General features: G+C 47.8%; 1 protein-coding gene across 2 annotated transcripts in view; it reads right to left on the bottom strand.

The window, feature by feature from the left end:
- LOC119449286 (scoloptoxin SSD14) overlaps window positions 1–22,848 on the bottom strand; it is a 73,086-nt gene that overhangs the window by 7,395 nt on the left and 42,843 nt on the right. For both annotated transcript variants that reach the window (XM_049660853.1, XM_049660854.1), the window contains exons 2-8: window positions 17,185–17,307; window positions 15,785–15,882; window positions 10,451–10,661; window positions 7,472–7,635; window positions 4,426–4,630; window positions 3,175–3,250; window positions 480–673 (exon numbers count right to left, since the gene is read on the bottom strand). In XM_049660853.1, the coding sequence (XP_049516810.1) occupies window positions 480–673; window positions 3,175–3,250; window positions 4,426–4,630; window positions 7,472–7,635; window positions 10,451–10,661; window positions 15,785–15,882; window positions 17,185–17,307 (1,071 nt within the window). The remainder of the gene's footprint in view (window positions 1–479; window positions 674–3,174; window positions 3,251–4,425; window positions 4,631–7,471; window positions 7,636–10,450; window positions 10,662–15,784; window positions 15,883–17,184; window positions 17,308–22,848) is intronic.

Here is a 22,848-nt window from a genome sequence, read left to right as displayed (position 1 = left end):
AGGTTGATCTGTGTGATTTGAGCAATAAACTCTACTAGGTGCTAAATGAAGCACATCCTTAATGCTGCATGTTCGAACAGCTGGTGCACTTTAATTTGATTAATGTGGTGTAGCCATGTAATCCATAAACTGTCGCTATACGCAATGTATAGCGCCTCCTTTGACATAGATGGGCGCTCATCTACCCCCACGAAACACTGGTAAAATCCTCGGCCGGAGGATGCACCAAATATCCTGTTCGGAACATTTGTGCTAATTTGGGCACACGATTCATGGTTTCTAGAACAGAGGAAAGGTACTACAATGAAAGTAAGTAAGCCATGGTGGGGAATGTCATACACGAATTAAAAAAAGCCAATGGCTTCTTTGACGTTAAGAAGAAATTTTCAAGGGATCACAAACATTGTGCCCTATAGTATACACAAGCACCGATCTCTCACTGTAGGATGTCAAGAGAGAGATATCATTATTCAACCCACAATCCATTGACGGTGCTGGTAATGCTAAGGGCGTCTCCGTCTTCTTCCCACAGAGACAGCTGCGCCGTGCCTTTATCATCTGGCGCAGGCGCGGTGTCGAGGCCGTAGTGAGCCGGGTCGTGGTATGTCCTGTCGTCGTCGATCTTCCACCGCGTGGCATTGGCGTAGTCCCACGAGGTCAGGTTCAGCAGCACCTGCATGTTGCGGGAAAGACCCTGTCTGCCAAAGCAGCTTGGCTGCTGTGGCTATGTATAGTCTACCTTTCTTTCTATCCGTTAATTCTCCTCCCCTTCCCCTAGTGTAGAGGCAGCGTAGTGGCTAACCTCCTTGCCATTACTTTAATACTTCTCTTTTGCGAAAGATGCACAAGAAAGATATGAATCGAGCAAAAAGCAGTAACAAGAGCAATTGAACAAGTTATATCTTACATTACATTCTGCGGTCGATTTTTGGAGGGCACTTTATTTTACGTGCTTCGTCTGAAGAGATAACACAAACTGGGATTGCAGATTTGACGATGTAATTCAACCGCGCAAGAACATGTAATGATCTGTGTCATTAATCAAGTTGAGTGCTGGTAGGGCCTCCAATACGTCATGTGTACAACAATTTTTTGATAGAAATACGGATTGGAATCCGATGCTCCCCAAAGAAATCGGAACTCCTTCTTTACAGCCCAACTAGAAAGGGCCGCAAGCCACAGAACTGGAAACCCCCCACCGAAATCGACATTAATCTCTACATCAAGTGCGGAGATCCGATTCCCAAAGTCGCGTCCATTCGAATCTTGGGAATGACACTCCAAGGGGCGGGCACAAATAGCATCACCATTCACAAACTAGCAAAGAAGACGGATAGCGTCATCGGTCTAATCAAGCGGGTAGTTAACAGAAGGAGAGGCCCGAGCGAAGAGAATCTGATAAGGCTAGTCCACGCTTTCTTGTTATGCCATTTCAGGTACGTAGCGGCCATGCACGTCTGCACGAGGGCCGAGCGAGACAAGCTAAATGCCATGATAAGGAGGGGGATCAAGAGCGCGCTCGGACTACCAAATTCCACACGCACCGAACCGACTTCTGCAGTTGGGTATTCATAATACACTGGAAGAAATTACAGAAGCACAAGAAAGGGCACAGATTCTCAGACTCTCCGGCACCGCGGTGGGCAGAGGACTCCTAACAGAGATGGGCGTCCCCCCGGGTAAGGTCGAAGACTTCTACCAGGATCTTCCGAATAGAGCAGAAAGACCCCATCGTCATATCCCCCGCTCCGCGCAATATGCATCCCCAGCGCAACGTGGAAAGAAGGAAGGCCAGGGCCGTGGCGCTCCTACGCCGGGCGACAGAACTCCCTGGCGGCAGCTGCTTCGTTGACGCGGCCCAAAATGACAACAGCAAAAATTTCACAGTAGTGTTCATAAACCACATGGGTTCGACCGTTAACACAGCTTCGGTACGAAGCACGTCGTCATGTGCGGCCGAGCAAGTGGCCATTGCCTTGGCCCTCCTGGACGAGAAACATGCCAATATCTTCAGCGACTCCAGGGCAACCATCCGCGCCTTCAGCGTGGGCGCTGTGTGTAAAGAAGCCTGTAGCATCCTCGACGGCAAAAGCATCGCCACCCACACTCTCACGTGGTTCCCCGCTCACATGGGATCTAGGGAGCCTACATGCAAACAGCGCTTGCATGTAGGCTCCCTAATGGGATCCGTCATAGGAGGCCCCACAAACCTCAACGAGCTGGCCCACTCCAAGGCGCGAGGTCTCGCTTTCCGCGACCATGGCGAACTCCCCGACCGGCCCGCAGTGGTGAACCGAGATCAACCGACCACATATAACGAAATTACGCAGCACTTTTATCTCGGCAGGAGAGACTTTCCCCTTCCTCACAAGAAGTTAAATAGAGCGCAGGCATTGACTCTGAGATTATTGCAAACAGGCTCGTATCCTAGCCCGGCTTTATTACACAAGATTTATCCCGACACTTATGCCAGTTGTTCTTGCAGGCACTGCAATGACTTCGCTAGCCTAGACCATATGCTCTGGCGTTGCCCCTCGTTGCGAGGCACGGAACAAATCAATAAGGACAAGTGGCTCTCCGCTATCAAGAGCCCCGATGCCGGGGCGCAATTATGGGCCCACGATGCGGTGGTCGGGCATGGCCTGACTGTCCCAACGAGGGAGCGGCCCGCTGCGCGCTGAGTAGCGTAACTCAGGACTTTCATTATAGTTTTACATCCATCCATCCATAGAAATACGGAAGAAACGAGCACGACTACTTCGTGGCTTTCAACCGCACCCTTGCACTTTTGAAGAAAAGTGAGGAGGGATACTTTGAAGTATTCGTATGAGAGTTTAATTCTATAGCATCGGTTAACTTTCCGTAGTGTCGGATCTATACAACGCGGTATCAAATGATGCCTTAAAAATAAATATAAATATAAATAAATATAAATAAAAAAGGTTGTAATACGTATTTGACAGTTACCGCACCTTTCTGAGAAATATATCTTGACTCGGTCGCCGCTTCCTCCGACATTCGCTGATTGAAATATGCGCATCACAGGAATGGCTCTCGTTGCTGGGTTGGGTTTGATAAGTCATTCTCATTTCAGGATTTACACATATACATAAATAACTTTTTGTTGCAGTTCTGTTTCTAACAAATGTTATCAGAGCATTTTTGTTTACTTACATCTCTGACGTCTTCAAATCGCGGGTCACCAAGGAGGCTTCTCTTCGCGAAACCAAACTTGCAAGCTTCGACAAAGCTGCACAAGAAAATAAACAAAGTGCTGAATTGATAAGTTATCTTATGCATACAGCACCTATGACGATGGAAGTTAACGTTAAACGTTTGGGTAATTATATAAGGCGCCCATAATTATGTCAGAGCTGAGGTAATCTGCCACTTTCAAGTCAGGATGACCTCAACAGTAAATGTTTATTTTCCTGGAAAATAGCTATTCTTCATTACTACAAAGTTGTGCGGGAGAAAATGAAAAATACTGGTGTTCTGGAACGGGTTGGGCTATTTAATTCCGCCTTCTTCTCATGTCCTGTATTTTGCGCCGTTACTCAATTTCTTTTTATTGAACATGTACCAACCGGCCCATATTCGCACTATTTACTTCATTCACAGGATTTAGGTTGAGCAGACATAGCTACTATCTTTTACGAGTCAAGTATTGGAGATAAGCTTTTTAAGAGATTCTTTGCGATTGGGTTAAGCTAAGCATCAGATTTACTCACAATGTTCGGAATATTCGGAAACATCGTTTGCAGAAACGCTGAGACACGTGACCATAGACTTTGTCAACTTCAGTTCGCGTGGTGGCTTTAGAATGTGTGTGGTTTGTTTCCCAAATACAAGTTTCAATTATGTATTTGCACTGACAAAGAAAATGAGTGTGTCTATTACACTACCGCCTTCAGAAGGAATTGTAGTGTTCGCCTTGGCCGACCAGTCTATAGAGCGATTTGTTCGCCACACAATAACGACGTTTGCCTTCCTCCCTCTCTGCTATGCTGCCTGTGTGCGCTACGTCAGTCGATCTTACCAACTCGACGCCTTGGTCAGTCACACCGACAAATTACTTAAACAAAACGGTCAGTCACACCTAAAGGACGCATATCCACAGCTATTCTGCTCGAACCATCGCAGCCATCGCATTCCATGATGGAAAAAAGAAAAATAGTCTCCGTTCAAGGTGCAGTCTAAGCATGCAGCGAATTACCGCCGAAATCAGCGGGCTGGACACACCTAATGCTCAGCTTTTGGTCTCACTCTCTTACGGCCCACCCGATTCCACAATTCGGCTACCTCCATCTGCCATTATAATGTTACATCAGACAGCAAAAGTTTACTACTTCTAGTCAAACTCTGTAGAAGCAGAGGTTGCAACGGGCACACTTCAACATCACGGCCACGCAGTAAAGCATATACCGGTGCAGAGTGAGTGCATCGTTTTGAAGTTCTGCGCTGACGTTGTTTCTGAAAGCGTCCATGATAGCCATGATGTAGGCGTAGACGACGCCACCGCCAGGCGGCGGCGCCGTGTAGAGGACTCGGCCATCTTGGAGAGTAACGCTGGCAGCAGGCTCCCATGTCGGCCGGTATGACCGCAGATCTTCCATTGTTAGGATTGCTCCTGGGTAGTACAACATATTGGGATATTGTAACCAAGCTGTTCGAAAGAATCGTCATTCTTCAAAACTGATAGGTGAGTAGGGACCGTCACAGAGTACGAGTACGAAATAAAGTATAGCAAATGAAATGGACTTTTAAGCGGATTGACATTCCGTGATCAGTTGGAGTTTAGCGTAGGCAACATTGAATTACTATGTGTGCTATTTACTTAGTGGAATCAATGGATTGTCACACTAGCTTAGCTCAAAATCAGTTTTTCTGGAATCCTAAGTGTTCCTTTTTGCCTACTAGCCAAGCTCTACGTATCGAAAACATTGCGCGATGTCCAGAGCGACACTCTTGGCATTGACCATACTGTGAAACAACCTGGAATTGCAACTTTCAGACTAAAAAAAAAGGCGTTGGCAGTTTATTTCCGTAGAGTGACCTGTCTAATAATAAAATCCCTTTTTGAAACTGTGCTGGCCACAAAATGAAGAATGCTTAGTTTGAGCACGAGCAGAATAATAGTGCTGTATCATTAAATGCTAAATGTTTCGAAAATGAAGGAAGATACGAGTATAAGTTAAAATAATAGAAAATGAAGTTAAATATAATCATATTTAGTCAGAAAACAGCTGCAGGACGGACAGTAGCCGCAAGGTGACGCACTGCTGGCAACAGTTCCGACAGTGAAGTGCAGTTTTTCTGCGAAGTCACATCGGGATATCTGAGGACAGTGCCGAGGCGGGCTCCGCGTTAATCGTGTATGTTCTGCTCAAGCAGTGTTTAAACAGAGCTATATTTGACTCATTGATTACTCGTACACTCGAGAGAAGGGAGAGACGGGAGGCAGGAACTAATTATTCTATAATAAGGAATGATTTATAGTTAACAGTTGCGTAGGGCAGTCCGAGGTCAACTTGCTCAAATAGAAAAGTGGTATAACTTATTTCCAGTGGAAACAAAATGCAAAAGTGGAGGCGGATTACGCGTACTCCTAGCAGCAGGAAAGCAGGCCGATCATAAAGGATACGAGTTGGCTTGTTGAAGCGCCAGCACTGCGTTGACCTACCTCCCCGAAAATCCAATAAGGCAAAATGTGCCGACAAAAGCGAATAAACATGCTCGGAGCACAAAGTAATACTCTTGTCAAAATCCTTAGTTTTGTTTGTACAAAATGCGGTTTGGACTGGAAAGTCAGATGTCGCACGTAGGAAGCTGTAAGCTGTGTATCGTCTACTGTAGTAATTAAAATTTTGGTATGATTCTTAGATAAACCAACAACACTAAAGAGAAAGAATAAGACAATCATGAGACACACAAACATATTCTCACATTCTTGTTGCTGCTTGCAGCTTAGAAGAATCACGTCTATAGGGCTACAGTGAGTACAAAAAGCTGACACAAAGGTTCTTCTTTCCAGGTTTTCACCAACTGCCTGAAAATAACGCCAAGTTAATTCAAACAGCCCATTGCTTGTTCACCCGCTCACCTACTCAAACATACTACGTCATTCACTCATTGCATTTTAGCATAGGTCGTCGGGATAAAGTACGGTCACTCATTCTCCCTCATCAATGTTTTTGCAGGCTATGTACTCACTCGCACACATGTGCACTCACACGCGCCGGTACTCACTCACGTTCCTGCTCATGCCCCCTCAGAGTTACTAAACTCACTGGCATTCATAAATAATCACTTTAATTACCAATCACGGCACTCACTCACATGCATGCTCACGTCCACTCAAAATCACCGTCACTGACGTCCGTTCGTACTCACATTTAGCAGCACTCATTTATGCTTATAATCATATCCAAACATATTCATCGGTACTCACTCATGTTCATTACACACGTAGCCCTTTCTCACCCACTAACGCTTTATCTCACCCCTGTGAAGTGAGTTAAGAGCGCGTACGTGTCAAGCACGCCATGAGTATGGCGACCCAACCATTTTAGTAACTCTGGATTTTGCAGGCGCCTACTGCAATGACTTCGCTAGCCTAGACCATATGCTCTGGCGTTGCCCGTCGTTGCAAGACATGGAACAGATCAATGAGGACAAGTGTCTCTCCGCTATCAAGAGCCCCGATGCCAGGGGCGCAACTATGGGCTGTCCAGAGGGCCCACGATGCGGCGGTCGGGCATGGCCTGACTGTCCCAACGTGGGAGCAGCTCGCTGCGCGCTGAGTCGCGTACCTCAGGACTTTCATTAAAGTTTTACATCCATCCATCCATCTGCTCCTTCACTCTGTCAGATAAGCTTATTTTCGCTCGCCCACACCCTGGTTCACTTGAAGAAGTGCGTACTCGCTCGCTCACGTACTCGGTCCCGTACTCGTACACCCACTAAATTATTAGCCTACGCGCTCGCTGCGTTTGCTATCATTACGCCCCTCATTTTCTTCTAATAGAACGGAAGGCGGTGGAAAAATTAAAAAAAAAGCTCCATGATTTTCCGCATCAAAGCCACAATAAGATTATGAGCCAGGCCATAGTGCGAGACTGTGGATTAATTTTGACCACCTGGGCTTTTTTAACGTGCACTTAAATCTAAGCACACAAGCGTTTTCGAATTCCGCGCACATCGAAAAGCGGCCTCCGTGGCCATGAGCAAACTCGCCTCCTCGAGCTAAGCAGCGCCACGAGCTACTGGTAGCCCTTTAGCCACTGGACTACCGCCTCAGGTGAACGTGGTGTAGGATCCGCGAGAATAACATTACACGTTTCGTCAAAAAACTTAACAATGGCGACAATGACTACCGTTCGCATGCATGAAATCTCTAGTGAGTGAGCGGTCATGTAAGACGATATTATTTGATAGCTGTTAATGGATATGCGGATTTATTTGCCCTTACCTTCGTTGGTGATTTCGCGCAGCATCCTCTCTGCTAAGGGGCCCTCGTAAAAGTAATCCGGACCGTTCTCAGCGATGGCCTCCAGCGTGCATGCCAGGTCCTTCTGAACGAGGATCTCTCCTTCCTTGAGTGGGCGACCGCGTTTGAAATTCCAGAAGGGATTCCTGGGGCAATGAATGCCAACAATTGAGTCTTCATCGGTTCACCTTAATGTGGTTTGCTACGTTACGATGTTGATGTGATGTTGAGTCGCGTCGATGTTGCAGAATTCTTTCTTCCGATAAAGGCTGGTCATCTAACTGGTTCAGCATGACGGAAAGCGATTGTCTCTGCACACTGTATTGTGGGCACTGAAAAAGAACATGGCGAATTGTTTCCGCGTCCCCACAATCGCCACATGCTGCGCTGTCGGCCATCCCTATGCGGAACGCGTAGGTATTGGTAAACGCGACGCCTAACCATAGCCTACACAGAAGGGTCGCCTCTCTTCGGGGAAGTCTTGGTGGACGTCGAAGGCTTAAGGTTGGATCCAAGGTGTATAATCAGGCGTGCATAAAATGTGGTTTATTCCACTCTGATGAAGTGCATTGGCGTGCAAGTAGGTGAAGCATCCTTGCAGCATTTGTCCTAGACAGCGGGATCGATACGCGGTTGTCTTCTTCATGAGCTGAACGAGCAGCTTGATCGGCATGTTCATTAACAATGATTCCACAGTGAATTGGTAGCCACTGAAAGATGATTTCATGTCCTTTCTCAGTCAGGTGGTGTATGGCCACTGGAATTTCGAAAACCAACTGTCCCTGCGGACTGCGCCTTATAAGGCTGACAGCAAACTCTACAGTGCCGTCTTCGAGTAGCAGAAAAGGGTCCATTTGTGTGTTGGTTCATCATTATTAAAGTGTAGTGATACTCCAAGCGCTGCGAATTCTGCTGCCGTCGACGTCGTCAAGTGAGTTGTTTTCACCTTGATAGTGATGTGTTTTTCTGGAATAACGACAATGGTGGTAGAGCTGTTATGCAAGACGGAGCCGTCGGTGTATATGTGGGTGTGATTACGGTACATTCCATATAATAGGAGGAAGGGAAGCTGTTTTAGAGCCGGCGATGGCGTATCTAATTTTTTCTAGACGCCAGGTACTGTCAGGTTGATCGTTGGTTAATAAACACATATATGCTACCTGAAGGCGTCAATGTTACCGGATTCAAGACCCTCGTTGTGGTCTTGACAACTAACCCTCCCAGGGTTAGTTGTAGTAGCAAAAAAACGAACGAACATCAATACCCTAGAAAGTGGATAGGAAAATGGCGCCGTAGTAACTCAATGGTAAGAGCATCGCCCGCGTAATGCGAAGACGTGGGATCGTTCCCCACCTGCGGAAAGTTGTTTTTTCAGCCCCTTTCATTTCCATTATTCTATCATTTCCTTAACTCAATTAGTAAATACAAGTAATTTCCCCTATGTTGTCCTTGGTGTCTTTGTTGGCTTCTTATGCTAATCTCATTACATGCAATTCATAACAAGCTGAAATTAAGCAATGCATTCATCACTTTTCTACAATAATGCCTCTAAGCTTCTTTTCTACAGTAATATTGTCACAAGGTGAGTTATATGTGACAACACCATAGAACGAAGCCAGGAATAAGACGTAATGCTGTACAGGACGTATACGCAGCTGGATCAGAATGACCACTTCGTAGTCTTCCCTTTTTTTTCTTTCTTTAACGATGTCACAGTGCTACAGAACGCATCCTGCACGTCCTATCTTGATTGTGCAAGTGAACGTATAACACGAGAGTTACGACTTTTTATCATTAACTACCACAGCACCAGAAGTGCACCAGAACCACCATTTGACATTGTCTCGTTTTTTTTTACCCGAAGGTAGGCCATACGGCATATTATGTTTAAATAAATGCGGTTAGTCCTTTCTCGTGAAAAAGCTGCAGAAGTTGGTTATGGAACTTATCCTACCTAATTACCCGTTCGTAGTCCGCGGGTTGGTCCAACACCTGGGAGGCGACTCTGGTCGGCTGCCACGACTTACAGGCCCAACAAGCCTTAGTCGGGCACGCCCGGGCGGCGGCTACCGCCACTGGGCTCCCCAACTAGGGACCTCCACCTAGTATTTGTAAGGACCAGTCCCTTACGGGCTGGTCCAAGCATAGCTCCTGTCCCTCCATAGCCTAATAAATGTTTTCACCACCACCACCACCACCTAGATTGCACAGGCCTACGCACTCCGACCTATGACGTCAAGCTACCTGGCATGAAATTTCCATTGCCAAGGCCGGCGTGACGAAAGCAGTGACGTCAAAATCACTGTTGCTTACGCGGGAGCATCCCCATTAGATTTTATGGCAGTCGGGCCAGGTAGCCTGATGTCATGATCGGAGTGCGTAGGCCTTGTGCTATCTAGGTGGTGTTGGTTGGTCTGTCCGTGTCCCGGTCTTCTTAGCACTTGCTTTCTTGCATTTTTCTCCTGGGTTTCTTCTGAGGCGAAGTTTCTGAGAACAGCAGTGCTCAAACCTTTCAGGCATAAGATGCGATCGCTTGAGCCCACAACATTGGGTTTTTTCTACTAGCAGATATTCTCACTCATATGAAGGCGCTAAGCATTCGCGAGCTACGAACGTCATGTTCGAACATCCTGGCAGGCAAAAAAATGAGGAAAACAATTCTCGCCATTGGTTTGGTTGGAAGTAAACACCTGGCGGCTGTGGAGCGGGTGGTCTAACATCGTCACTCCACAGCCTCATTGCATCGCCCCTCCCGTCCACGTACCCCCCCCCCCCCCCCCCCAAAAAAAAAAAAATAGAGTCGCATTGCGAATAGTTTAAAAATTACCAGCTCACATTTAAGTTGGCATCAGAAAATATAACATCTCATTTTTCGTAATCCTTTCTTTCGTTTTCAGAAAGCGAGTAGATAACTTGGACACTAAGAATGACCTTAGTTAAGTGATGTCAGATGCTACTCACCATCGCGGATCACATGGTCCATCAGTGCAGGCAAACATGTAGGGTGCTTCGAAGCATAGAGCATATGGCAGATAATGCCCCACTGGGAACCCTTCGTTGGCCAAGCGAATGGCGTCTTCAAAGAGCGCTTTCCAAGGAAGCCTGCCACCTAGGCGCTCGTGCAGCTCAGCGTAGCCACGTAGCTCTCCGGGCACGGCTATGGACAGGCCACCTGAAGAATATCCCAGAAAGAGAGACAGAAAGGAAGAAAAAAATTAAATTCTGGGGTTTTACGTGCCAAAACCACGATCTGATTATGAGGCACGCCGTAGTGGGGGACTCCGGAAATTAACGTGCACCTAAATCTAAGTACACGGCTGTTTTCGCATCAGAAAGGAAGAGAGAGGTAAAGGTTAATGTAAACTGGTGAAGTTACTTTACCAGTGCTGGACAGTACTGGCGATACAGGCATCTTGGGATGCTCTAACGTAAAGCCATTCCAATCTGTTTCTTTTCCATTTCTGCCACGACCAATCAAATTTTTTTTCGGGCCACCCCCACTCCGCCTGTATGTCACGCGACGTCATGAAAACCACGAAAACACCGCATCTGATATGATGTGCTCATCCTGAATATGCACAATTAAGTTAAACAAAAGAAAAAAATATTTACGATTGTACGCCTTTTTCGGCTTAAGCCATACTTCCTTGTTCAAAAAGTTTCTGTCTGTACTCACTTCTGCCATGCGACCTCAATGAGCCGCGAGCACTCACGACATCAAAATGACGTGTAAACACTAAATATGCGTTATTATACCAAAAAGAAAGCTGAATTTTTCGCATTAGCCGAACACTGGGGGAAGGAGTTAGGGGTGGGGGGGGGGCTATAACGTCGAACTATTGCTATCTGTTTTTATGCCCATCTCCTGACGTCATCTTTACATGACCCCGACGCAAGCATCGGGCGTTGACCGGCAGCGTTGTTTGAACAGCCTAATCACTCTCCTTGTTTATAGGAGGTCGATTTTATTTGATATCAAGCGAATATTATTGCCTACCGTGACAGGTTTTTCTTATCTAATTGGCTGACAAGAGGCAAGGAGTACGCAAAGGTTGAGAGACCTTCCGTTAGGCCTAGCTATAGCGAAGCGAAAGTAGATATCCGAATGAAGAGGATGGTGCCGGCTTCTGAGCTTGGCTCACTTCGCCTTGCTTAGCTTGCAGTGGCTAGTCTAAAATCGAGCCGGCGTGAAACGGAAGGTCAAGAATGCCGCTAAAATGGATACTCAGTGAAGATGAGTTGGCAAAGTGATGTATGCGTGCACAAAGGACTCGACAACGTTATACAACAGAATATACAAGACAAATAATTTGGAATAGCTTTACGTTATAGCACCCCTGCATTATAGCGCCCCGCTATTCACTGCATGCTTAGAAGTAGTATTCAAGCCATTAGACTAGGAAGGCTTAGGAGTGAGGATAAACGGTGAATATCTCAGCAACCTTCGGCTTGCAGATGACATTCTCCTGTTCAGCCACATTAGGGATGAATTACAACGAATGATTGAGCACCTTAACCGGGAATGTGTAAGAGGGGTTGCAGATTAATATGCAGAAGACAAAGATGACGTTCAACAGCCTGGCAAGAGAACAAGAATTCAGGATCGCCAGTCAGCCTCTAGCGTCTGTACATGAGTACGTTTATCTAGGTCAATTTCTCACAGGGGACCATGATCATGAGAAGGAAACTTACAAAAGAATAAAAAGGTGTTGAAGTGCTTACGGTAGGCATTGTCAAATCCTGACTAGGAGCTTACCACTGTTGTTGAAAAGAAAAGTGTACAATCATTGCATTCTGCCGGTGCTAACATATGGGGCAGAAACTTGGAGGTGAACAAAGAAGCCCGAGAACAAGTTAAGGACCGCACAAAGAGCGGTGGAACGAAAAATCTTATGCGAAACGTTAACGGACAGGAGGAGGGAGAGTGGTGTGGATCAGAGAGGAAACGGGCATAGCGGATATTCCAGTTAACACTAAGAGAGAGAAATGGAGCTACGTAGGCCATGTAATGCGTAAGGTAGATAACCGGTGGACCATTATAGTTACAGAATGGGTGCCAAGAGAAGGAAAGCGCAGTCGAGGATGGCACAAAACTAAGTGGGGTGACGAAATTAAGAATTTTGCAGGTGGAAGTTGGAATCAGCTAGCGCAAGACAGGGGTAATCGCAGGGAGAGGGGATCGCAGGGAGAGGAGATCGCAGGGAGAGGCCTTCGTCGTGCAGTGGACAAAAAAGAAAAAGAAAGAAAACGCTGATGGAGATGATAGTGCCCGGCCCCGTTCCGAAAGGAATAGAAGATGGCTGCCCACCGATCAGTTTGCAACTTTTGGGCACTGGCTACTCGGAGCTGCCGCGGAAAATGGATTTATCTGCGTATAATAAACATTTTTGCCCGGCAGTATAACGATTTCGAGTCATTTGGTACGTATCACTCTGCCAACTCTTCTTTGCAGGGGATACATTTTAGTAGTATTTTTAACCTCACGTTACGTTGCCGCAATTTTTGACCAGCCACCGCACGCTAAGGAAGGGGAAGCGGACCAATCACCGACACCGGCACCGCCAACCTCCGCCGGTTGTCTAGTTTCACGGCGCGAGCTCGGACCTATCGAAACTCTATTTACTTGTGCGTGCTTCTCGCCTCTTGTGAGCCAATTCGATATGGAACAATCTGTGAGGTAGGCATTGGTATTCGCTTTCAAAGCAAGCAAAAGTTGCCTCCCATAAAGAAGGAGAGCATTTGTTTGGGCTGTTCAATTAACGCTGAGGGCGACCGCTTGATGCTTGCGTTGGCGGTTACGTAAGTTTAACGTCTGGAGGTTGGAATTAAGTAAGAATGGAATTGTTTTACGTTATACGGCTCTTGTTGCCATCTCAAGATTACGTTCAACTGATTTGTATCTTTTCAAAGTACAATCAGAAGGAGGTGGGCATTACTTCATCAGTACATTTAGAATGTGATTCTTATAGTATCTCGTGCCATAACACCCCCGACATACGTATAGAAAGGGCAAATCATCGAAAATGCGTCTGTTTAAACCACCTCAAAGTTAAACCTAGAAATTGTTACCATATACGGATCTCGTCACACACACGTGCTGAAACGCGCTGTTCGTCGTTTGCTATTTTAGCAGCCGCGCCCTCCACTTTAACATTCTACTGCAATGCTCTTACATTTTATTTTATAGCTAACCGCTCCCGTTTCCATGGTACTGATCAATGGCGTGTTTCTTAGACTATTAGCTCCTGCATTATGCGAGTGCAATTCTCAAATGGTCTTACACGTGCCAAGTGAAGTGCATAAAATTGAAAGATTTTGTTGAGTGTCTCTAGGCGAAAACTGCATGCTCATGCGTGGACTTAGTGAATTGGCAGCGCGTCATGAGTTAGCGGGCCCGCGTGGCAAGTGCTTAGACTCGAGTGTACCCTGAGGAAGGCATTGATGAACTAATACTGTAGTCTTAGTTTTCGCACAAATACTGCAAATCAGTACTCGGATCCTTAGCGCTAGGCTAGTTTGGGTCCAAGAATAGATATATAGATATATATAGAATATCTATATAGAATATAGATAGGCAAGCATTATATAGACTGTGATACTTCAAAAAGAGATCACGAGCACTAGAAAATGTTACATACACAGCAACAAAACTAATTATATCGTAAGTATATGCAGCTATTAGGCAAAGAAAACTGTTCAGGCAGAAATGTGAGCCAAAAAATATGTGGGCCAAGTACGCAAATACCATAGCATGAAAACCACCATGGCGCTGTATATTGGTTAACATAGTGTGCCAAGGGTGCATTAGAGAAGTCCTGCTATGTTTTCATTGTAAAATGCATTAAACTTGAAATCCTAATTTCATTGCACTCGGATAACTCATTCAGCTTATCCACTTGTTCTTTGCATTGCAGTATTTCCTGTCTCCACGTTATCTCCCTGATGCATATATTAATCCATTGTGGCTGAATTACGTTTGTTACGGCGCAATAAAACAGCTAACGCAGCGAAGGATCACTTCAACGTAGTCTTCGCATGAATTCTGGAAATGTGTACGCTGTTTTGCAACGAACGCTTCTCCGCGTGCCTTTTTTTCAAGTAGTGGTACACTAGGGTACCTAAATTTCATCTAGAGAACCGCTGTTTGTGTTAGCAGAAATTTCGGTTCCGGGAGTTTTATCTTAATTAACACGAATAAAAAAAACATGGCAAGGACAGAAATGAAGCGGAGCGGATACTATATTACTCCGACAGTCTAACTGGCCGCCTCTATGACACTAAAACGCTCATTAATAGGCTATGCATTGCGCGTGAGATCACGACTCAAACCCTGTCGGTCTTGTGTTACCTATGACTGCTGAACAACGTTTCTGGAGATGGCCACTAAAGAAACGCAAAGATGCGCATTTGGGAATAAGCTCGAAATCATAGTTACGAGGTAATACAGAATGTTTTGAAGTAATTTACCTGGCCCTTCGTACAAAGGAACGAGTCGAATATGGCAGGACGATAATTAAAAACAATTATGAGCTTTTACGTGCCAAAACCCCGATCTGATTATGAGGCACGCCGTAGTGGGGGACTCCGGAAATTTGGACCACCGGGGGTTCTTTTAACGTGCACCTAAATCTAAGTACACGGGTGTTTTCGCATTTCGCCCCCATCGAAATGCGGCCGCCATGGCCGGGATTCGATCCCTCGACCTCGTGCTCAGCAGCCCAACACCATAGCCACTGAGAAACCACGGCGGGTGGCTGGGCGATAATTGTAAACAAGGCTACAATGGCTGGCAAACTGCAGACATGGTACACCAATCGTCAATAAATTAACTTTATAGCAACATCTTTTCATCTTCTGTATTATCTACATAAAGATATGGCGTAGTAGTATATCCAGCTAGCCTGACATTTTGTATGATGCAGGCATAAGGCGCAGCGCATCAGAAAGAGGACACAAGAGGAAGAACACAGACAACACACACGTTTGGCGTTGTGTTCTTCCTCTTCTGTCCTGTTTCTGATGCGCTACGCCTTTTGCCTCCATCATGTTATACCAAGAAGCCGAACGTGCAGCGTTAGTCAACGGACATTTCGTATCGAGTATAGCAAAACTATGAAATACCAAAGAAATATCTCTAGCAGCGTATGACCTATAGGAAACACGCAATACCACCCGCGTTTTACTCGGGAATATTCCAAAGCTTTTTTTTTCTTTCTCAGAAACCTCGCAGTGTAAAGTCGTAGTGATCTCCTTCGCGCAGTTATCTGTTACGAACAATGAAGTATTGTGCATCACCCCTGAGAGAGAGCGTAGCATTGTCGATGAACATGTCCGTGGTCGCAGCCCTGGGAGCCACTTCTCGAGAGATGAGCGACATGACCCGCCTTTCACGCCTGCATTGTGAGATGTCAGAGCACTTACAACATTGCCATTGAGGTTTCTGTACGAGGTGAAATAAATGCAGTTGTATTAAGATAGACTTAGAAGGTCTATTATTCGTAGTATTTTATATTAATAGAGTTACCTTCGCTCCATTCAGGACGGTTTTTAACGGGGATAAACGTAAATTTAACCGAGACAGACAGACAGACAGACAGACAGACAGACAGACAGACAGACAGACAGACAGACAGACAGACAGACAGACAGACAGACAGACCGACCGACCGACCGACCGACCGACCGACCGACCGACCGACCGACCGACCGACCGACCGACCGACCGACCGACCGACCGACCGACCGACCGACCGACCGACCGACCGACCGACCGACCGACCGACCGACCGACCGACCGACCGACCGACCGACCGACCGACCGACCGACCGACCGACCGACCGACCGACCGACCGACCGACCGACCGACCGACCGACCGACCGACCGACCGACCGACCGACCGACCGACCGACGACCGACCGACCGACCGACCGACCGACCGACCGACCGACCGACCGACCGACCGACCGACCGACCGACCGGACCGACCGACCGACCGACCGACCGACCGACCGACCGACCGACCGACCGACCGACCGACCGACCGACCGACCGACCGACCGACCGACAGACAGACAGACAGACAGACAGACAGACAGACAGACAGACAGACAGACAGACAGACAGACAGACAGACAGACAGACAGACAGATGGATAGATGGATAGATAGATAGATAGATAGATAGATACTTGAAACACTTGTATAAAGGTTAACACTTAGTTACCGAGAGTCAACGAGTGTACAGTTTGTGTGCAAGCGCCTGCTGATTATGCAACCGGCAAAGAAGAGTAGTTAAGCAGGGTAGAGAAATTATACCGAAAGACACTGCTTGTACAAGAACACGTTGTCTTAGAAAAAAAAAAGCGAATTTGCGTTGACAGCTTCGACGCACGTAATAGAAAAAGAATACGAGCTGGGTCCTGTGGAGGCTCTTGGAAAATCATTGGGCTGGCAATTACAGCTCCTGAACAGATTTAAATTATTCAACGAATAATAAGTACGTTAAGTTAACAACTGATATAAGCAAATTCGTTCGCGACTTCTTTCAGCCTGATGACCAAGCGATCAGCGAGCGACCGATGCTTGTAATCTATCAGTTCAAAGTTCCCTTGGAAACGCAGTGTCTACATAGTGCTTGCCGCTCACCCAAAAAACCATGTCCTAGAAGTGCGGAAGCAAGGCACTCATGCGATACCTTGAGTAATGAGTTGCGACAAATCCGCCTCCGATGCCCATAAAGTGGGGAAGCACAACGCCCATGCAAAGTAAGGTGGCCACAGCTGCGTCCGCTATGTTGCCTCCCTTCCTGTGTATTGTCCTGCAGAGATAAAGTGAACATGATAGAGAAACTTCGTCGGCTCGGAGATGTAAGTCTTCTGTTTTTCACCCTGCCAAAAATAATTACAACAGTGTTTATTAAATTCTCCGTGATTCCAGACATTAGGAAATATCAAGTCATTTTACAAAGACCAACGCAATAACTTTTGCGCCGGATCTTTCAAAATGGAATCAATTTCCCGGAGATTCCCACAAAAAAGAAGCTTTTTACTGCGAAGCTATTATAGGCTAGGTTCCAGAAGATCGCGTCCGGCAACAGACCGGAAGTAGATAGACCGGAAAGAGATCAGCAATTTCAAAAGCATCGCGCCACCTTGTGGCGTCGTGTGAGAACTTCAGGATGACGCGTTTTTAAACTTCGGGATCATAAAAAAATTGGGGTAGCTTCACACTAGTGGTGCGAAGTCTGAGCAAACAGCGAAGCAGGCGACTCCTTCCCTAGTTTATCTTAGGTTTAAGTTGGCTTCATCTTAGCTTTATCTTGGCTTTATCTTAGCTTTAACTTGGCTTTCACGTAGCTTAAACTCGGATTTATGTAAGCTTTAACTTGGCTTTCTCTTAACTTGGCTTTTTAATTTCCCATGGATTAACTGGTGGTGCTAGAGAAGGAGTCACCAGCTTCGCTGTTTGCTGCCCCAATTTTTTAACACGAAAGTGTTTTATGCCGGGGTCCACCAAGACTTCACTGACGTATTTCCGTCACTGAAATACGTCAGCTTACAATGTACACGAACATAATACAAAGAAAGAAACCAGAAGAGAAAGTTCCACAAACATGCAAAATTTGGAAATCGAACCCACGACCTCTCGGTCCGCGACGATAGATGGCCGAGCGTTTAACCCATTGCGCCACAAACGAATTTGCAGAGAGCTACACAGACGCGCCTTATATATCTAACACTCCTCCGTGTACCCGCGCTCTTGCTCGGGGCGGTGCCGCCGCCTACGAGCAGAAAAGAGAAGTACTGCATTATGACACTAACGCGCACCGACAGTGAACGCTTCGGTGGTCTCAGCACTACGACGCCTCGATGCCAGCATTCTAAGGGACGCTGGCATCAAGAAGCACTACCAACGCCACCTAGGTGGCGTTCACCGTACTCAGCACAGCGGAGCGTGGCCTCCGCAATTAGCTCTGAAAATGTTTCTGAAGTTGATCGCGGAGGCTGCAATTACGACGCGCTGTACGCGCTGATTTGACTCGGTGACGATTCAGTTATGTGCTTTGTCTTGCGCGTTGTATTAGTGTGTCAGTTACGTGCTTCGTCTTTCGCGTTGTGCTAGCGTGTGCAGCGTAGTGCAGCTTCCATATGCACGACGGTTGCTCATGGTCATCGACGTTGGTAGTCGTGATGGAGGAGACGTGCCACCAGGCGTCAGCGTGGGTGCATCAACGCCTAAGGGCGCTTTAGCCACAAAACACCAATAGACATTATATATGAATGTGCAATAAACATTACACTACTTCTGTGAAGACACGTTTCACTTTCGTGTTCTATACCGATTCCTATATAAAAGGGATCAACCACATTTTTTGTAATGATGGGGTCGCTCAAAGAAGAACATTCTCGTATCGTTAGTGCATATACAGTCTTTATTTTCTCAGTGCCAACTTTCGTCACTTCTTTCATCGTCGTCCGTCGTGGCCATGCAGGGCTAATTCATCCAGGGTGTCTTCGCCCCTGTAGACCTCGACCTCTTCGTCAGCTGCGCCAGGCGGAACCTGTGGATTGTTAAAGATTGCATCCCCAATTGAATGCATTTCCAATTGGTTGTCTGGATACACGCGGATTGCAAACTTCGTCACTTGTCGCTGTAAGTTCTCTATTACTAGCACCCGCGGATCGTTTTAGCGGCGCCTCTGGTTGCATGCACGCCTTTGCTCGGTAACGCGAGCTCGTAACTCCGAATCTTCTGCAATTCGATGTCGTTTAATCGCCGCCTCGGCGGCGCGATACTCTGGATCGGCCCGAAATCGTCTCATTCGCTCTCGAGAAGCGCGGCGTCGTCTTTCGCGCCGCGCTTCCTCTTCCTCGAGAGTGACGATCTTCGATCGCCCCATTCCCCTCCACAACAATACTCGTGCGGCGGCGACGCGGAGCCATGTATATATGCCCCGCGGACCATGACGTCATGGTTTAGCTCTAACTCTGCACAGATGCGGCGACCAATCCGCACGGCGTGGTGACGTCATGGCTAGGCAGGCGAAACCATGCGGCACATGCGATGACGTCGTGGCTCGGCTCTGCAGCTGTTGCGAGGCTCGGAACAGCTGGTGCGAGGCGTTGCTAGGCGCCGCATGTGACATCATTGCTCGGCGAGGTTTTCCGGCGTACCTTCAACGGCGCATCTACCGGCTTAAACAGCTTTGCTGTTAAAAACTTGCGCACCACACGGTGCTTTTCGCTGGACCTTATGTTTGCTTCTTGATTACGTGATGTAGCTCACTCTGGCGGTCACGTGAGCGCGTCAAAGCATCGTGAGCGATCGCTCCAAAGCGTAGCGCCATCTTGTGGCGTCCACTGAAATCGCCGGGGTTTCCATATAACGTGACCATAGAGTTAATATAACCAACTCTAGAGGAAAAGCTCCCCATAGCGCCTATGTATTTAAATCCGGAACCGCAAGAGCGCTGCAACGTTGCTATCCCTACGCAGGCACGCTGCCGCAGACGACGAGATGCGATTCAGACGAGGGGCGCAATCAACGTGATACCGAGCCTCCATCAGTATGGTAGCGCCACCTAGTTAAGGCGCGTGCAAATGCGGCCTTTTAGACACCATAAATTTTAAATAAAAATGATCTAAATAGCCATCCGATCTTTCTGAAAAATATACGGAATGAACTTAAAACGTTGTCTGTGCCTACGTGTTACGTGTAAGTGCTTGCTTTTGCGTAATATTTTGAATATCTTTAGTACTACAAAAATGAGTTGTAGCAACATGGCGGCACCTTTGCCGTTCGCGCTTTTTCGCCCAGCTTTTCCTCGAGAGTTCGTATACTAACTCTATGAACGTGACATCGCTCCGGGGCGTTGCGCCCCCTTGCGGTGCCGGCTGAATGTTGCATCACTCCAATGCGTAGCGCCACCTTGTGGCACCCACTGAAATCTCCGGGGTACGACTACGCGTGTGTCGCGCTAGTGCGCGCGCCGCGATTGGGCCGCCGGACTCTGAAATAAAATAAAACCTAGTCTCTCTTCTCCAATCGTGTGTGTGCCGATGTATGTGAAGTTTGCGTTTAGCGCCATCGTACATCGCTCCGAAGCGCAGTGCCACCTTGCAGTGTCGGCTGAAACGTACATCACTCCAAGGCGTAGCGCCACCTTGTGGCACCCACTGAGATCGCCGGCGTTTCGCAGAGATCTTTCGTATAACATGACGTAGCCTTCACCGACAGCCACGTGAGTGCGTCGGTGGTGTTGCGCACGCTGCGATTGGCGTAGCCGTCTCTAACCATTCGGAGTACTGGACGTCGTCATGTGCGGCGATCTGAGACAACTGCCTCCGGTCTGCGCCAGCGAACTTTTCAAGCGTTCTCGTGGCCACAACAAGATCTTCAACTCCGAAGTCAAGTGGCAAAACCTATCGTACTATGCTTTACGACAAGCTGTGCGGCAAAAAGACGCATCGCTCTCGAGCATCCTGACCAAGATCGGGGATGGCAGGGCCCTGGAACCTAAAGTGATATAGCTCATCCAGAGCGATCCGTGACGGGAGATCGAGCAGCTGTCCTTACTCCCAGTGCAATCCGCATTTTCTACACCAACAAAGAAGTCGACGCGTTCCACACCAACGTTGCCCTTCAAGGAGTGCATGACGTACGAAGGGCCATGGCGATTGACTCGCACATTAGCTACAAATCGAGCGAGGAATGCCAAACTGCACAGGCTAAAGTTGCCAATATGACGCACGCGGAGATCGGCAACATACCCAGCACCATTCTCCATTCATGTTGACGGCTAACATGGACGTCAAGGATGGCTTGGTGAACGGTGCGGTCGGCGTGTTAGAGGAGATAGAGTACAGAGAAGTCAACACGAATGATGATGCGCGGCTGTGGATAGAGCTTGGCGGACGCACCGGCTGTCTAACGAGACTCAAAGCCAAGCCTGTCATTCAGGCGGCATACAGGCGTGGTGTCCGGATCATGGCGGAGTGGGTGCCCATCGAGATGCGCACGTTCACTATCACCTTAGATCGAAAGACCGGACTTGCCGGTCGGCGCAAACAGTTTACGGCAGTGCAGGCCAGTGCTGTTACCGTGCACAAGTCGCAGGGTGCAACCGACTCTTCGGTTGTCTACGGATACTATCGGAAGCACCCTCAGAAACGCGTGCACGTCGCCTTGAGCAGGTGCACGTACGTCAATGTTTGTACCTCACCAACGCCAAGGGTGACTTTACATTCTATCTCGGCAAGGAGAACGTGGACCGTGACCTGCTCGACGAGTTCAGGCGACTTGGGTCTCACTAAGGTCCCTGCGGAAGCCCTGCGCCGACGTTACGCACGACCCCGTGCTACGCAAGATGCAACTTCTATGTTTGTCAGGGACGCTCAAAGATGCGTTTCTGCAAGTGGAGGGATACACCGGACTCGCCTGCAACGAAAATGCCGACTCTCGAGCCGGTGACGTCACCATCTACGCAAAGAACGACTTCGTCGGTGGCGCCGAAGCCTACTCATTGCCCGTCGTGAATGAAGTCACCGTCTCGGTGTGTGCCGACATTTGTACCTTCAGGATGCACAACGGCACGGTAGTCGCGACTTTATACGTCGCCCCTGCGACGCCCAAGAAATACATTGAAGCCTTCATGACAGACGTCTTTGGTTGGGTGATGCCAAACGACGATACGTCCATCATCATCGTGGGGGCTTCAACGTCGACCTCAGTAAACCCGACGGAACGTGGCTCGTCGCTTTCATGTTGGAACACTTTGGACTTGCGTGTTTCAGCGAGGCCACCGCACCCACCACCCGTCACCAATCCTGCATCGAGTTAACCTTCGGAAGGAACATTACCACAGTGCAAGTGCAACCAGTTGCCGTATACCACAGTGATGATTACAATGGTCCCTAAATAAATTAAAACAACAGGGAACTTTGAGTGTGTCTCTTTAATTCCAAAATGCACGCAAATATATTCCCGACAGAGTTCCAAAAATATAGACCCAACAGCTTCGCTGGTCTTACCTCTTCACAGAGAGTTGGAAGGGCGCTAATGTTTTAGATGCGAAGCATCTTATGGTCGGGGCTCTGTCACTCCCTCCCTCCCTCCGCCGTGCTGTGCCCTCACTCCTACTGCGCATGCGCATCCTCCTCCCCCTCCTCTCCGAGTCTCATCTCCTCTCCTCCCCCTCCTCTCCTTGTCTCATCCCCTCTCCTCTCTGCATTCCTCCTCTCCTCTCCGACGCTCCTCTCCTGTCCGGATTGCGCAACGAATAGCAACACCTGCGGCTCCGCGCGCGATAATGCGAAGTAGCTTAGGTTAGAGGCGCGACGGTAGGCGCCCCAGAGGCACC

This window comes from Dermacentor silvarum, chromosome 1 (assembly GCF_013339745.2).
Source record: "Dermacentor silvarum isolate Dsil-2018 chromosome 1, BIME_Dsil_1.4, whole genome shotgun sequence".
Taxonomy (NCBI): domain Eukaryota; kingdom Metazoa; phylum Arthropoda; class Arachnida; order Ixodida; family Ixodidae; genus Dermacentor; species Dermacentor silvarum.
The sequence above is the reverse complement of the archived record's forward strand: the minus strand, read 5'-3'. Positions and strand labels throughout refer to the sequence as shown.